The 14,176-nt window shown below is 38.7% G+C and overlaps 1 protein-coding gene across 2 annotated transcripts in view; it reads left to right on the forward strand.

The window, feature by feature from the left end:
* The first annotated feature begins 3,433 nt into the window (after window positions 1-3,433).
* LOC114690863 (interleukin 18 receptor accessory protein) overlaps window positions 3,434-14,176 on the forward strand; it is a 33,902-nt gene continuing 23,159 nt past the window's right edge. The window contains exons 1-6 of one of the 2 annotated variants that reach the window (XM_037199811.1): window positions 3,434-3,512; window positions 3,606-3,798; window positions 4,415-4,552; window positions 9,769-9,932; window positions 10,342-10,660; window positions 10,749-10,938. In XM_037199811.1, the coding sequence (XP_037055706.1) occupies window positions 9,863-9,932; window positions 10,342-10,660; window positions 10,749-10,938 (579 nt within the window). In that variant the 5' untranslated portion in view covers window positions 3,434-3,512; window positions 3,606-3,798; window positions 4,415-4,552; window positions 9,769-9,862. The remainder of the gene's footprint in view (window positions 3,513-3,605; window positions 3,799-4,414; window positions 4,553-9,768; window positions 9,933-10,341; window positions 10,661-10,748; window positions 10,939-14,176) is intronic. The other variant, XM_028865843.2, reaches the window with a different exon arrangement.

Raw genomic sequence — 14,176 nt, forward strand, 5'->3', positions numbered from 1 at the left:
CATGATTTGGGAGCTGTTTGGTAGCCCAAAAAAGGAAAACGCCTGTTACAGTTTCTAAAGTGTTTCTCTTTGTATTCACGGTTACTGCAATTCATTCAAATCATGGAATTAGCAAAGTAAAATATGGCAAAAATGAAACCCATACTTAGGTTAAAGAAGAGCAAGAAAAGGAACCTAGCTTTTACCTTTATTTTTTAAAGGTTGATTACAAAACAGTTCACACAGAGATAGGAGGAGGAGCATGCAACAAGTACCCAAATATCTAAAATCCACATTCAAAATGTAAATAACTTCCTGTGCTTAGCCTGTCTCCCAGTGTATCCTGGGCTGTTTTTGCTCTGTCTTTTTATATTATATCACCATGCACACCACAACATCATCATAAGAAATGAGTGTTTTTCTACACACAGCACTTTACAAATTGACAATAGTCTGCTGACAGTCAAATTGTCCATCTTCGGCCATTTTCAAGTTGATGTCTGTGTCCTTCAGTATTGCTGCTGGGTTTCGATCACTTCCTTTTTCTGTTATTGTAGTTTACTGACACCAGAAGACGCTCTGGGCTTACGTTGTTCTAGCCTTTTTCTTAGACAGCTCTCTCTGAAGCTGTATCTCTTTCCAGGGGGGAAATCATATTCAGAGTCCAGGAACCAGCCTTAGATTTAAACCAGCCTTAGATTTAGTGAGTCTTAGTTCACCAAGTTTTTTCTAAAGTAGACAGAGCAAAGACACACATGAGAGAGAGAGAGAGAGAGAGAGAGAGAGAGAGAGAGAGAGAGAGAGAGAGAAATGAATTTTTGAATCTTGAATCAACACTGAAAGGACAATTTCATTCAAGACTGAAAGTTTTAGTCATCAATTTTATATTGGTATCATTTGCATGCAGAAGATTCCAGTTCTTGACGATCTTAATATAGTTATTAATTTCCTTTAATGTAGAGTAGATATAATAGCCTCAGAATAATTTCAATACTTCAACTTAATTCAACAATAGTTTTTTTTTAACTAAAAGCAATTTGAGATTTTTTTAAAGATGTTTTCCCCCTTGAGAATATTTCATTAAAAGATAAAGTCAAGCGTTGTGTTCTCAAGTCATTTCAAATTATCTTTAGATAGTGTTTTGTTGACTCAATGTGTTAGTTTCATTCTTTATATTTTTATTTGTAGGGATTGTTTCTTAAATTTTTATTTTGTATGAAAAAATTCTCATTCTTTTAAGAGAAAATCTGCAAAATAAAGTCCACTTTTTATTCCTCTCTCCATTACCTGTTTATTCTGTACCTGATAGTAAACATTTAAAAAATTGACATTGACTTACACTTCCGTATTTTAATATAAATAAATATGTATGGATATTCATATCTTTTATCTTTTTCAGATAAATGGTAATGATAACAACCAGTTTTCCAACTTAATTTTCTTGAAACTATTTTAGTAACTACTCCATAATTATATATGAAACTAGTTCTCACTACTTCATGCAAGTACCTGAAACATTCTTATGTTATTGTTTATTCAACCAGTCCTAAGGGTTCCTAGTATTTTGCTCTTACGTGTGACATTATGAAAGACAATATTATTCAAACACCTCTTTGCATTTTTTGCTTGAATATTTTTTGAAGTCATGTCCAAGATGCAGAATTGCTGTGCCAGCAAACACACATATGTGATTTTGGTCAATATTGCTTTATTTCTCCCCACAGACACTGTGCCATCTCCCATTCCCAACAACAATGTAAGGAACATGTGCTTTGCCTTCTGCCAACATTTTGTGGAGAGGTTTCATCTTATTTCCACTGCTGGAAGATCTTACCAAATTAGAGATGTCAAGGTTTTGTAATGTAAGTTACAATTATTTCCCAGAGTTTATCATTTATCCTTTTACTTTATTTTTGTATTTACTTATTCCCAGGTCATAAAGAATTAAACTATGCTTCTAATAGTTGTGTAGATTAACTTTTTCACACTTTAAATCCCAGTCCATTTGGAACACAGTCTGTTGTGTAGTGTGAGGAAAAGATTCATTGCTTAGTTTTCCATAAGGCTGCCCCATTACCCACACTATAGCTATCAAAGGTCATCTAATTTGTGATGCCCTTTTCTATTTTTACTAAATTTCCATGTATAGTTCGTATTTCTGCACCATCTCTTCTGTTCCATGGGCATTTTTCTACCCATGAGATAGCACCACAGTGTTTCAGTTGTACAATGTGTTAAACATATTTGAATTTCCTGTAGTGACTAACCCTTCATCTCTTCTCAAATCTCCTATTGTCAGTGATTTCCTGCTTTTCTCTTCCAAATGCAATTTATGAATGATATGTTAAACTTTGGGAAAAGAGCTGTTGATAGATTCACTTTAGAAGACCCTTTGGACAATAACTTCAGACTCAACTTTAAGGTCTATGTCAGGGTCTCTGAGATTTGATGAGGACACTCCCTGATCCCCGGGTATCTCTAATGTACTTCAACATTTACTAAACACCCATCATGAACAATGTCCTATTTTTTCCTCTTCCCTTTATCCTCTCCATTCCTCTTTCAAGCCCTTCTAGGTTTTTATTCCTGGTACTGTCTCTGCAGAACGCTGTGAGCCTAGAGCTCATGTACCCTCCTGTCTTTTTTTCTGCTGAAACTGTTACACACTGCAGTAGGCTGTAAGAAAATCTCACATCCTCATGGAATTCTAGATAGGTCCATGACTAACATGGACACATGTCTTTGGTGGCTTAGACCTGTGTTCAGCTGCTGATTCCTCTTGAAGCCTTGCACTCTCACTGCAGGTAAGCTCTCCCTTTGCTCACACTCTGACATGAGCTTTGTCTCTGTTTATATTCAATGCTCTTCTCCAGTCTTGTACAGAAATAACCCCTGTGCCTTGCTGTGCTCGGCTGCTTCAGCTTTATCTTCATGGTGATAGTAGTCTCTTGAGGGAGGATGATAATGTGGTTAATTAAGATGCATTACAGATAGTATTCCTTGTGACTAGTGTGGTCTCTTGGTGCTCCACATTGTTCTAATTACAGTGGAGTTCTTAATTATGCATTCCAAGGTTTCCTTTTAATGCACAAGTACATAAATTAGCTCCAATGACTTTCAATTTTAAGATTATTTCACTTTTTTTAATCAATGAATTGTTACTTCATATAAGTGATATTGGTGAGATGGACACTTAAAAGTTAGAAGAAAGCATTTAGGTTTGAAAGTAAAGGCAATGATGGTGATCCTAATTTATAAGAAGACAAAGAAGGAGAAAGAGAGAGAGAGAGAGAGAGAGAGAGAGAGAGAGAGAGAGAGAGAGAGAGAGAGAGAGAGAGAGAACTCCCCTGTTGAGAAGCGGTGTTGAATGTTAGTTAAGATTCTGTACAGGAAATTCCCGTAAAGGAAGCAAGCTTACTCACCATTTCAACTAAACCTAACCACAAGCCTTTTCTTTTCTTGTCAAGGAGGCTGGCCAGAGAACAGCTTTAAATGTTTCATTTCAGGGGCTTTTCTTCTGTGGACAGAGAGAGGTAGTTTACTTGATTTTCCTTTATTATGACCGTGCTTTTTCCAATGCCAGTAGTCCTTTACAAACTACAAAGGGTTTCTTTTTTTCTGTCCAGGTCTAACTCATTATTTCCAGACTGTATGAGTTCCATCTTCTCCGACTCACTCTCTTGCTAAGAAAAAAATATATAGTAGAATTCTTTGAAAATGGCTGTTTTTCACACTTTTCTTCAGATGCACAAGCCGGCAGTCACTGACATAAAGACATGAAGTTCCTTGTTTTTGTGTTTATAAGAACAGGAAATAAAGGTAAGACAATAGAACATTCTTTCGCTAGATTTCCTGACCTCAAATAATTTTTAAAATGACTTTAAAAATAAATTGCTAAACAGTTGCTGTTTTATGGAATATTTTTAATAACAAATGTGCAACATTTATATCTTGGTGTATTTTTGAATTTTCACTTGGAAAGAATGATTAATTACAATGCATTTTACTGGAAGGGTTACAAGTAGAGAGATTCAAAATGCTTGCCAAATTTGAATGTCCACTCTCACTTGTCTACCCTTGAAGGCAAGCACTGAACAAGCTACTATGGACCATGTGAGCATCAACCTAATATTCTTTGAATACTGGAACTATTTGACTAGTCCACATCTCGTTTTTTTTTTTTTTTTTTTTTTTTTTTTTTATTTGTGTTGTAAGGGTGTGAACAGGATTGAGTGTCTTTTCCTGGTGATTTCTTCAGCATTTTCACTTTTCTCCTCTCAGCAATAGCTTTGTTCTTTGAAAGACTTAGTACACTATTACTGTAAAATATGGTTGAATGTGTATCTTTGAATGACTTCAGGGTAGATCTTCTGCCTCTGAGAAAAAGACAGTTGTTGTTGTTTTTTTTTTATAAAGTTCTTCTGGAAATTTTTAGGAAAGAGACCTTGTAGATTTCCAAAGCATCCCATTGACCTCCTACCTCCTTCTCTGGAGGATGGCATATAGTGATGGACATGAGAAGTTTTGAAAGCCTCTCCATCGAGATATGACTCTCTCTTCTACTACTGCACAGGTATGTGGTCTTCATTTAATAATGGGCACCATTGCTATGAGCGATGAGACCTTTGGTCATCCATTGGGAAAGGAGAAATACATCACATGTGTGTTCCAGAATGGCAAACGTAAATAAGTGATACATTCAGTGCCACCTGTCAATCATTTTATTCCCAGGAGCAGAGTCTGCAGCCTTGTTCGGTTTAAGTTGGGCCAATGCTCAACAAGTAAGATACTTTACACTTGAGTGATTTCTTCTGAATCCTTGAAGTATTGGGGTGATGGTACAATGAAAAGTAATACTTAGATATTAGGGAGTCTTTTAAAAGCAGACATTGGGAGATACGAGCTTGTAGTGTTGTTTAATGTAAATGGACCATTCAAAATGGGTTTGTTCTGGTGTTGTTATGTGGCCAACAGCAATGGCAGTAGGTACTGTAACTGCTGAGAATATTGTATATTCTGGAGCTTTTAGGTGGAATAATCTATAGATGTCTATTAAGCCCTTTTGATCTATAGTGCAGGTTAATGCCAAGGTTTGTTTGTTGATGTTTTTGTATGGATGATCTAGTATTGATGAAAATGGGATGTTCAAATAATTCTCTGTCCTTGTAATTGAGTTTGTTTCTGTATATCCAGTAATGTTTTTAAAATGAAATTTGGTACCCCAATGTTCTGCACATCTATAGTAATTTTATTTTCATGATGAATCACTTTCTTTATTAATGTACATTAACTTTCTTTATATTTTCTCATTATGGCAATGGAGCCTACTTCATCAGATGTAACTATTCCCATTCGTTTTTGGTTTTAATTGGCCTGAAACATTGACTTTTATTATCTCACCTTCAGTCTGTGTGTGGTCTTTGCCAGTGAGGTGGTTTGCATGAGATGCTGACTCAGACATTTGACTATTTGACCCTCAGTTGATGGTGCTGCTTGGGCAGGTTTAGGAGATGTGGTCTTGTTGGTGGAAGTATGTCATTGTTGAGAGTTTGAAGATTTGTGCTGTTCCCAGTTTATGTTCTCTGCTTTGTGCTTATAGTTCAAGATGTGGGCCCCCAGCTTCCTGTTCCTGTCATCATGTTTCACTCTGCCACCATGGACTCTAACCCTCTGGGGCCATAAGATCAACTAAACTCTTCTGTATATTGCCTTGGTTATGGTGTTTTATCACAGAAAAAAAAGTCAACAAAAACAAAAAACCCCAGCTCATACAGGGGTGTTTTTTGAGATAACAAAAATTGGCTCCTACTTTTTAATCTTTTCATCCAGTTTGAGTGATTTAATCAGCAAATTAAAATAATTTTCACTTAAGGTTATTATTGAAAAGGATTTGTTGACTCTTAAGCTATTGTTGATTGTTTTCCTGTTGATTTAATTATTTTTCTCTTCTTTTGTGTTAGAAGTTAGTTGGTTTACTGAGTTGGAAATGACTGAGCCATTTCTCTCTCTCTCTCTCTCTCTCTCTCTCTCTCCTTTTTAGATTTATTTATTTTTATTTTATGTGCATTGATGTTTTGCCTGCATGTATGGCTGTGTGAGGGTGCCAGATTGCCTGGAACTGGAGTTACAGACAGTTGTGAGCTGCCATGTGGATGCTGGGAATTGAACCTGGGTCCTCTGGATGAGCAGTCAGTGCTCTTAACCACTGAGCTATCAGCTGAGCCGTTTCTAATTTTTGTCTATTTGTTCTTCTCATGAAATTTATTCTTTCCTGTGTTTTCATCATTAAGACTCATTCCTTCTGATTGTGTAGGATCCCTCTAAGTGTCTCCCATAAATGATGGTCTAGAAGTCACTAGTTACTTTCCATTGTGCTTGTCTTGGCTTGTTTTATTTCTTCCTGATTTTAAGATAAATGTACTGAAAGCACTTATTTCTATTGCCATTCACTCCCTCCCACTGCTTGTGATACATCATCATATATTTTCCTTCAGGGTTAATACCAAGATGCAATATTTTTTTCTGGTATATTTCCCTTAGTAACAAGTTGGTAACTTTTCTTTTGCAGCTTTTAATATTGTTTCTTTCTTTTGAACTTTGCCATTTTGACTCCAATGTGTTGTGGATACATTATTCTTTGGTCTGCCTGGGGTTCTAAATATGTCTTGGACTTATGTGTCCTTTACTTTGCAGTAAATAGCAACTGTTTTGTTCCAATTTTAGTGAATATTTTCTGTATCTTGTTGTACAATGTATATTTCTACTCCAATAATGCCTGAGTGCTGTATTTCCTTGTCCTCCACCTCTGATATTCTGCTTCATTTGGTCTACTGGCTATGATTTCTACTACCAAAATTTTACTGAGTTTTTCATTTCTGTATTTTTTCCCAAAACCTTGATTTTTTTTTCTGAATGTCTTACCTATCTCCACTTTCTCTTTTCGCAAGGTTCACTTTCTTGTCTGCATCCTGAATTTATTACTTCATTTTAGTGTTTGTTTCCTCTTTGAAGTAACTAATTATTTTTACACACTGACTATTGAATTATTTGTCCAGCATGTCAATCATTTCATTGACCTTATGTTTAGTAACTGAGGTGTTATCATTATTCGGGTGTGTAATAATTCCTAGTCATGTTTATTGAGTTTCTCTGTTGTAATTTGTTAATTTTTTGGTTTAGATCTCTCTTTTGGTTTTATTTGAGGATCTCCTGAGGTGAAGCCTCCCCAGGACCATTCAAAAAGGAGCAAACAAACCACAAAGCAGAGAAAAGTGTAGCCACAGACTTAAAACCAATGAAAACAAATTACTACACCAGCAATAACCATAGAACACAAAATGGCACAATATTAATGTAGAATATTTTACATAAAAGTAAAAACAGCAAATGAAAGAAGTAAGGCAAGACAGTAAGGCAAGAGTGAGAAGACATCGCTTCTCGGCCTTTTGGCTAAGATCAAGTGTGGAAAGAGTAAGAAGAAAGGGGAAGAAAGTTATATGAAGTTAAAGAAAAAGATCTGAGAACATTATGAAAAAGGAGGGGGAAGTAAAAGTGAGTAAAAAATGAATTTGATCACACAGTAAAGGAGTAACGTATGAATAGGTTTAGGTAATTCTGAGGAGGATAGAAATATTAAAACTCTTTAAGAAATAGAGTTAACATACTACCAAAAGTTTAATAAAAAGAAAAAATGGATCATGAGTGGCATAAAAAATGATGACATGTTGGAGCAGCTTCTGAAATCAGAGTCTAGAGAAAAGGAAAAAGAGGCTCAGATGAATTTGGACCTCCTGTGTTTCCTACCATTTAAGATAGTGCTGAATTTGAACTATTCAAATGTCCAGCATCCACCAGAGTTGTCTTCCATTTGGGAACTTCTCTGTTTGGGGTAGCAGGAGTCTGAGACGATACATTCCTACAGTCCATGTGCTGGGCAGTTTCTTCCATACCCTTAAGTACAGTGAAGGTAAGAGAAACAAACAAAAATTGACTTCTGTACATGATACCAGGCTCTGTGCTTTTCAAACCCACTCAGAATTACATGCCTTGCTAAAGAGACAAGACTGTGGAAGTCATATCTGTTCCTGGAGTCTCAGAGACCTGCCAACAATGAAGCTTGTAGCAGATAACTGGCTCCAATGACTAACTTCAAGCTTGGGGCTATCAGACTATATACAATTAACCTTGAGGAGATAAGATCAACTTCCAGGAAGAGAAAGTGAGATCCCCTAGATGTTCCCATCCCTTTTGCTGCTTGAGGCCAGCCTCCAATCCCCTACACTTCTCAGCAAGTCTGTATGCATTCCTCATTCTCTCTACAACTGCCTTGCACAGGTATCTTCCATCCAGAGAAAGTGGCAAATTGATTCCAGGTTCCATGACTTGTGATTCTTCCCTGTGGTCATGTTCTGTGGGTAGCTCAACCTTTAACAGTAAATTCTCTTTTTAAGATCTATCTAGCTATAGCTTCCTAGTACTTAGTGGGATAACAATACAACACCACGGGCCTCCTTTCCACTAAGGACCTCCTCCTCAGGAGGGGTCACCATCTCACCAAAACTCCCAAGTAAATTGGAGTCTTTGCAAAAACTGTGAGCTGTACTGTCTTCACCCAGGGCTTCCTGGCTTACCCTTTGAATGAGGCTGATGTTGCCTTCCCTCCGACTGGGGAACTACAGCTACTGACACTGATGTATACTACCCCTCCCTTTCTTTATCATTCTGTTTCTGGCTCTCCAACTGTCCCATCATCCTCTCTGTGCTTTCCCATAATCCCCCCAATCTGACCTTCTGTTTGAATGGAAGGGCTCATATTTGCTCCCCTGACTTTTCTCATTCCCCATACCACATGTAGCAGGTTCTTGCCTATTGTTTTATCCCTGAGGTCCCTACTGTCTTTTCATCCTGAAATTTTATTTTTTACCCTCTTACTCTGGGTGCCCATCTCTTAGTAGTCACACCAAATATCTAATCACCTCAATTGCTGGGCATATTTGACATTTGAATATAGTCTATCCTCCAAATTTTGTTCATTTTCAATGTCAGCATAGACAATACTGCCCTATAATGAAACATCTTATTTTCTGCTCAAAATTGAACACTTGACAAATTTACATTTTCCAAGTCCCTAGCTCTCACTGTTTATAAGTTATTTGAAGGTTCTCAAGGTCACTCCCTCTACTGAGGAGGCAAACATTATGAACCCAGCCCAGGTCTGATTTTCAATTTTATGGACACATGCTCTCTACTTTTATATCTGAGAGGATCAATAGTGCCGCCTTCAAGTCACAAGTTTCTACCCTTATTTATCGAATAGTTTTTGTTTCTAACTAGTGTTTAGTACCACGTATATACTCTCAGATTTTACAGATAGCAGGTCAATCGCCAGCTTCCTTAACTGTGGTGAACCTGTCATTTTCATACAAACCAGGCCATCTTTTCTGGAAAAAACATTATTTTTCCAAATTACTGATAAAAATATACACCGTAGATGGGTGGATGGGAGCATTATAATAAAAAAGAAAGAAGAAGAATTCTATGAAGAGACATGGTACTAGAAGATACTCCAGGGCTCATGTGAGGGCCCCCGGGAGCCCTGCATGTGAGGAGTTCATCCTTTGAAGGCACAAGAGATGACACATGGAGGAAGCTGCTTCATGCCCCTAAAAATACCCAGGCAGACTTTGGGCTTCTGAAGGCCTGTTTGGGTGGGATGTGCCCTTTCAGAGTTTCCTGTGTATCTTGAGGCTTGGTCATGGGTTTTGATTTCTTTATTTCCTATTTCAAAAGTGAAGAGGATGCCAGAGAAAGAACTTTGAGTCTCCACACACTCCACACTGGCAATGAGAAGTCACTGAAGCCATGACAGGAGTGAAGAAGAATCATGCTCTGTTTGGGCTGGGTGCTTCTTTTCTTTGTTGCAGGAGAGCAGACTGCAGGATTTGATCCTTCAGGTAGGGGGTTTTGCCTTGCATATTAACACTGTGAGTCTTGTCAGAGTCTAAAGTGGCAGATAATCTGGTACATCAGCAGCCTCACCTATTAGTACACAGCATCTTCTCGCTGTTAAAAAGAGTAGGAGGAGAGTTTGTGGTCGGGACTGCTTTCAGCAGATACCACATACAGTTGGGGGATCCCAGTGACCACAGTTGGGCATTCAGTGGGGACATCTGAAGAGTTAAGACACAAGCCCATCGGGAGGGAATCGGAACATGAGTCATTTTCATCTGTGAAATGGACATAGTTCACAAGATAGAATGGAGAGCTGAATCCTTTGTTATACTGAGTTTATTTGTAAACATTAGTGAGAATTCCACCTTCTAACATTAATCTTTGTGTTGTTTTGTTTACTATAATTTTCAGCTTGTGCAACCAAAAGACTTGTGTGGACGTATTCTGTGCAGGGTGCAAAGAATTTTGTCCTGTTTTGTGATTTACCAGAGTTTCGGAAGTCACAATTCTCCGATATAAGTCAACAGTCACCAACACAAGGCCCTGCCCACATACCTTGCAGTGGCAATCAGGACCCATCCGATGTCCAGTGGTACATGCAGCCTCAGAGTGGAGGTCCATTACAGGAGATCCGTAGGAACTCTTCTCATGTGCAGAACAAAGGCATGCTGCATATGTTGGCCTCACAGATGAACAATGTTCAGTCATATATCTGTAGACCTAGGATTAGGTATGTGCCAAAGGCGTCCCAGTCTGAAAACATTCTCAAATTCTCTGTTACCTAGACAAGTGCTGACAGAACCTTCTCTATCTCCTAGGAATCCTGGCTTATGGGATATGGCTTGCTGTGTCAAGACTATCTTAGAACTTAAGCCTCAGAGAAACACATCCTGTGGGAAACCAGTAGAGGATGAGCAAAACCTATTTCTTGGTAGCACCGGCTCCATTTATTGTCCCAGTCTCAGCTGCCAAAGTGGTGTACAGAGTCCAGAGATGACCTGGTACCAGGTATGAATGGATTTTCTAAAACTAGTGTAAGAGCACTGTCATTATAGGTTCCTTATAGAAACATGAGGCAGAGAGCCTGAGGCCCAGAGCTCTAGAAAGGCTGGTCTGTGCCTCTGCAAAAGACCTGCATTCTAAAGTAGTTTTGACCCTATGTAGAGTCCAGCTTGATATTCAGACTGATAGAGCTACCTTTTTGATCAATATCAGGGAAAAAGTCCAACATGCGAGGATGCCACACTTGTGGGAAGGTGTGAACAGGCATCTGTGAATTCTGGACAGGTTAATTCATTTATATTGTCATAGAGAGTAAAGGGCATTGCTAAGGAAGAGGAAGGCAGCTCCCTACAAGCAAGTCTTGAAGAAGTGTTAAAAGAAACAGAGGTGTGGAGTTTCTAAACAGGAGAATGGTGAGGAAACACAGCATGTCTCCAGGTTACCACATGACAAGTCACTTGTGTAGAGTTTGTGGGAGTGAGTGCTAAAAGAAAGGGCATAAGAGAAAGTTTATAAAGCTGTTGAGTAAACTGGTCAGCAAATGTAACAAAAACATTCCATGTTTTCGCTGTGCTATAGTTTTTCCAAGTGCTTGCCCACACATGAATGCTCACCCAACAGAGCCCCTATCTGTGACACACCTCCTCCAATAAGGCCACACCTCCTAATCCTTCCCAAACAGTTCCACCAACTAGGGGTCAAGCATTTAAATATATGAGCCTGTGGATCCATTTTCATTCAAACTACAGCACATAGTGACTTCTGAATATATTATGTCTCTCCTTCCTGACTTGCAGGATTTCTGCTCAGAATTCTGCTCAGAATTCACCCTCTAATCTGATATGTATCAACTCTTGCCGCTTTTAGTAATTTTTCCTTATGTTTCACTTTGGGCAATTTATCTTGCTGCTTTTAGTAATTTTTTCTTATGTTTTACTTTGGGCAATTTATGATATATCTAAAGAAATTTCTCCATGGATTGAATTTGATTAGAAGAGTGTTGTCCTTCTCTTCATTTGGGAAAGTATTACCTTTACTTCTCTGGATGTGCTCTTTGGTACTTTTGAAACTTCTATTGAGCAAAGCTTAGTTCTCCTCATGGGACTCCGTAACTCCCATAGGCCTTTTCATTATTGCTGACCCTCCTCTCTCCTTGCTCTTCTGCTGGGTGATTTCAGATGTTCTGCTCTCAAGATCTCAAGATCCCCAGTTCTCACCTTTGCTGATCAAGTCCACTGTTAAACATCTTCAAGAATTTTTGCTTGTGACTATATTCTTTATTAATTTTTATTTAAGAATCATTTAACTTATTTTTCCAACTTCTAATATTGTTTTTTGTTTTATTTTGTTTTTTTCAGAGACAGGGTTTCTCTGTGTAGCTTTGCACCTTTCCTGGAACTCACTTTGTAGACCAGGCTAGCCTGGAACTCACAGAGATCCACCTGCCTCTGCCTCCCGAGTGCTGGGATTAAAGGCGTGTGCCATAACCGCCTGGCACAACTTCTAATATTGTTAGGAATGGCTTTCAAGTTCTGTTTTTCCCATCTGTATTTTCTTGCAGTTCTTCAAACTTAAAGCTGCTATGAGGTTTTTTTGTTTGTTTGTTTGTTCCCCTATCCTTTACACAAATAGATCTCTGTGTTTCAAAGTCTGTTGTTGGAATTTTATTCACTTCCTTTATAGTATTATATGCCCTGGTTTTTCATAATTTTTCAATGCCTTTGCATTGCGGACTGCACACTTGAGGAAATGACACTGTTCTGTCCTTTATAAGTGCTCTTTGTTGGTGACAGATCTTCCAGATATAGTCTAGCCTGGGATTCTGGATGGGGCTAGAGTAACAACTTCAGAGACCTTGGCCTTAAGTTGGATTCTCAGGAAAGGTTGAGACAACACCTGTCCTCTCAGGTTGAAGGGAACTGCTAACTTACTCCATAGTCTGTTGAGATAACTGGCTGGAATCTGCAGTCAGACAAGCTAGTTGTTCTGGATGTCCGCGATCAGTTGGACTATCCTTCCTGGCTGGAAAGTGCTGTTGTTTGGAATCTGTGTAGAGTGGGACTCTGTGATAGGCTGCAGGGTTTAGTGACATCTTTGGTTGCAGCTCAGCTACTCAAGGTGAGTAAAGGCAGAGACTGTGCTCCACAGACAAGTGTATACTTGGCCATGTCCCTGGGCTGAGGTTAACTAAAATAGTGAGGGTTGGATTGATGATTGCTCCATTGTCAGTGTTAATCAGGGCTTCTGCTCACCAGTTCTTTGCTTCCCTGCTTGGAGCAGGTTTCAGGAGAGCACCAGGGCCTGGTTGAGCACACTGTACTTGCATGTTCTTAATGATTTAACGATCAAAAATTCAGAATTAAAATAAAGAACCTGTTATTTTCTCTTCATTTTTGTCTAATTCCCAGAAATACAATGAAAAGAAAAATGTCCTTAACAAAACTGACTCCTTAAATGAAAGGCATTTGAATTTAAAATGTTAGCATGTTTTGATGATCTTAGGCTAAGCAATTCTTTGACATAATGAAGAATTACATTAAGGACAGTGGGAGAGTTTCTTTAGAAATGGCCTTAAACATCAGGATGGCTTTGGGACTGTTGTGACCTCTGGTTAGTAGGACCAGAGCGTGAAGCTAAAATCTCTATTGGTGTCTTAAGTCATCCTTACCAGGGCCAGGTTGGTTGACTGCAGTGCTGACGTACATGGGTGTGGGATAGATTCTCACTCCCTCCTGGGTTTCATGGAAGAGTTGCCACTTCCTCTTCTCATTTCCGTTTGGTTTAGCTCTCACAGGGACTGGAATCTCTAGGCACTGTGTGAGCTGCCTACCCTGGAGAGCTGGTGAGCAGGCTGAGACTGGCCAGACTCATAGGTTAAAGTGTTTCTAAATAGTGACAATAAAGGATAACTTCAATTATAATTTTGGAAGCTGTTCTCAAGGTTGATCTACTGGCCCATTCAGTCTCTCTCACTGCAAACATATCGCCACATTCCTGGGCAGCTTTAAATACAGCTGGCCACTTGCTGTGCAGTAGGATGCTGAAAGAGGTGGGACCCATTCCTTCTTCTGAACAGAATATTGATGCTGCTAGCAATTCCTTCAGCTTTGCGATAACTCTGCTGTGTGTGTCAATCACTCTATGGTGGCAAGTTAGCTTTTTTTATAAGAACTACAGCCAGGCATTCTGAGGAGCATTCTCAGTTGTGTGCCTAGGATTAGAGTTTGTAACTCATGTTCCTCAC

Source organism: Peromyscus leucopus, chromosome 16_21 (genome assembly GCF_004664715.2).
Source record: "Peromyscus leucopus breed LL Stock chromosome 16_21, UCI_PerLeu_2.1, whole genome shotgun sequence".
Lineage (NCBI taxonomy): Eukaryota > Metazoa > Chordata > Mammalia > Rodentia > Cricetidae > Peromyscus > Peromyscus leucopus.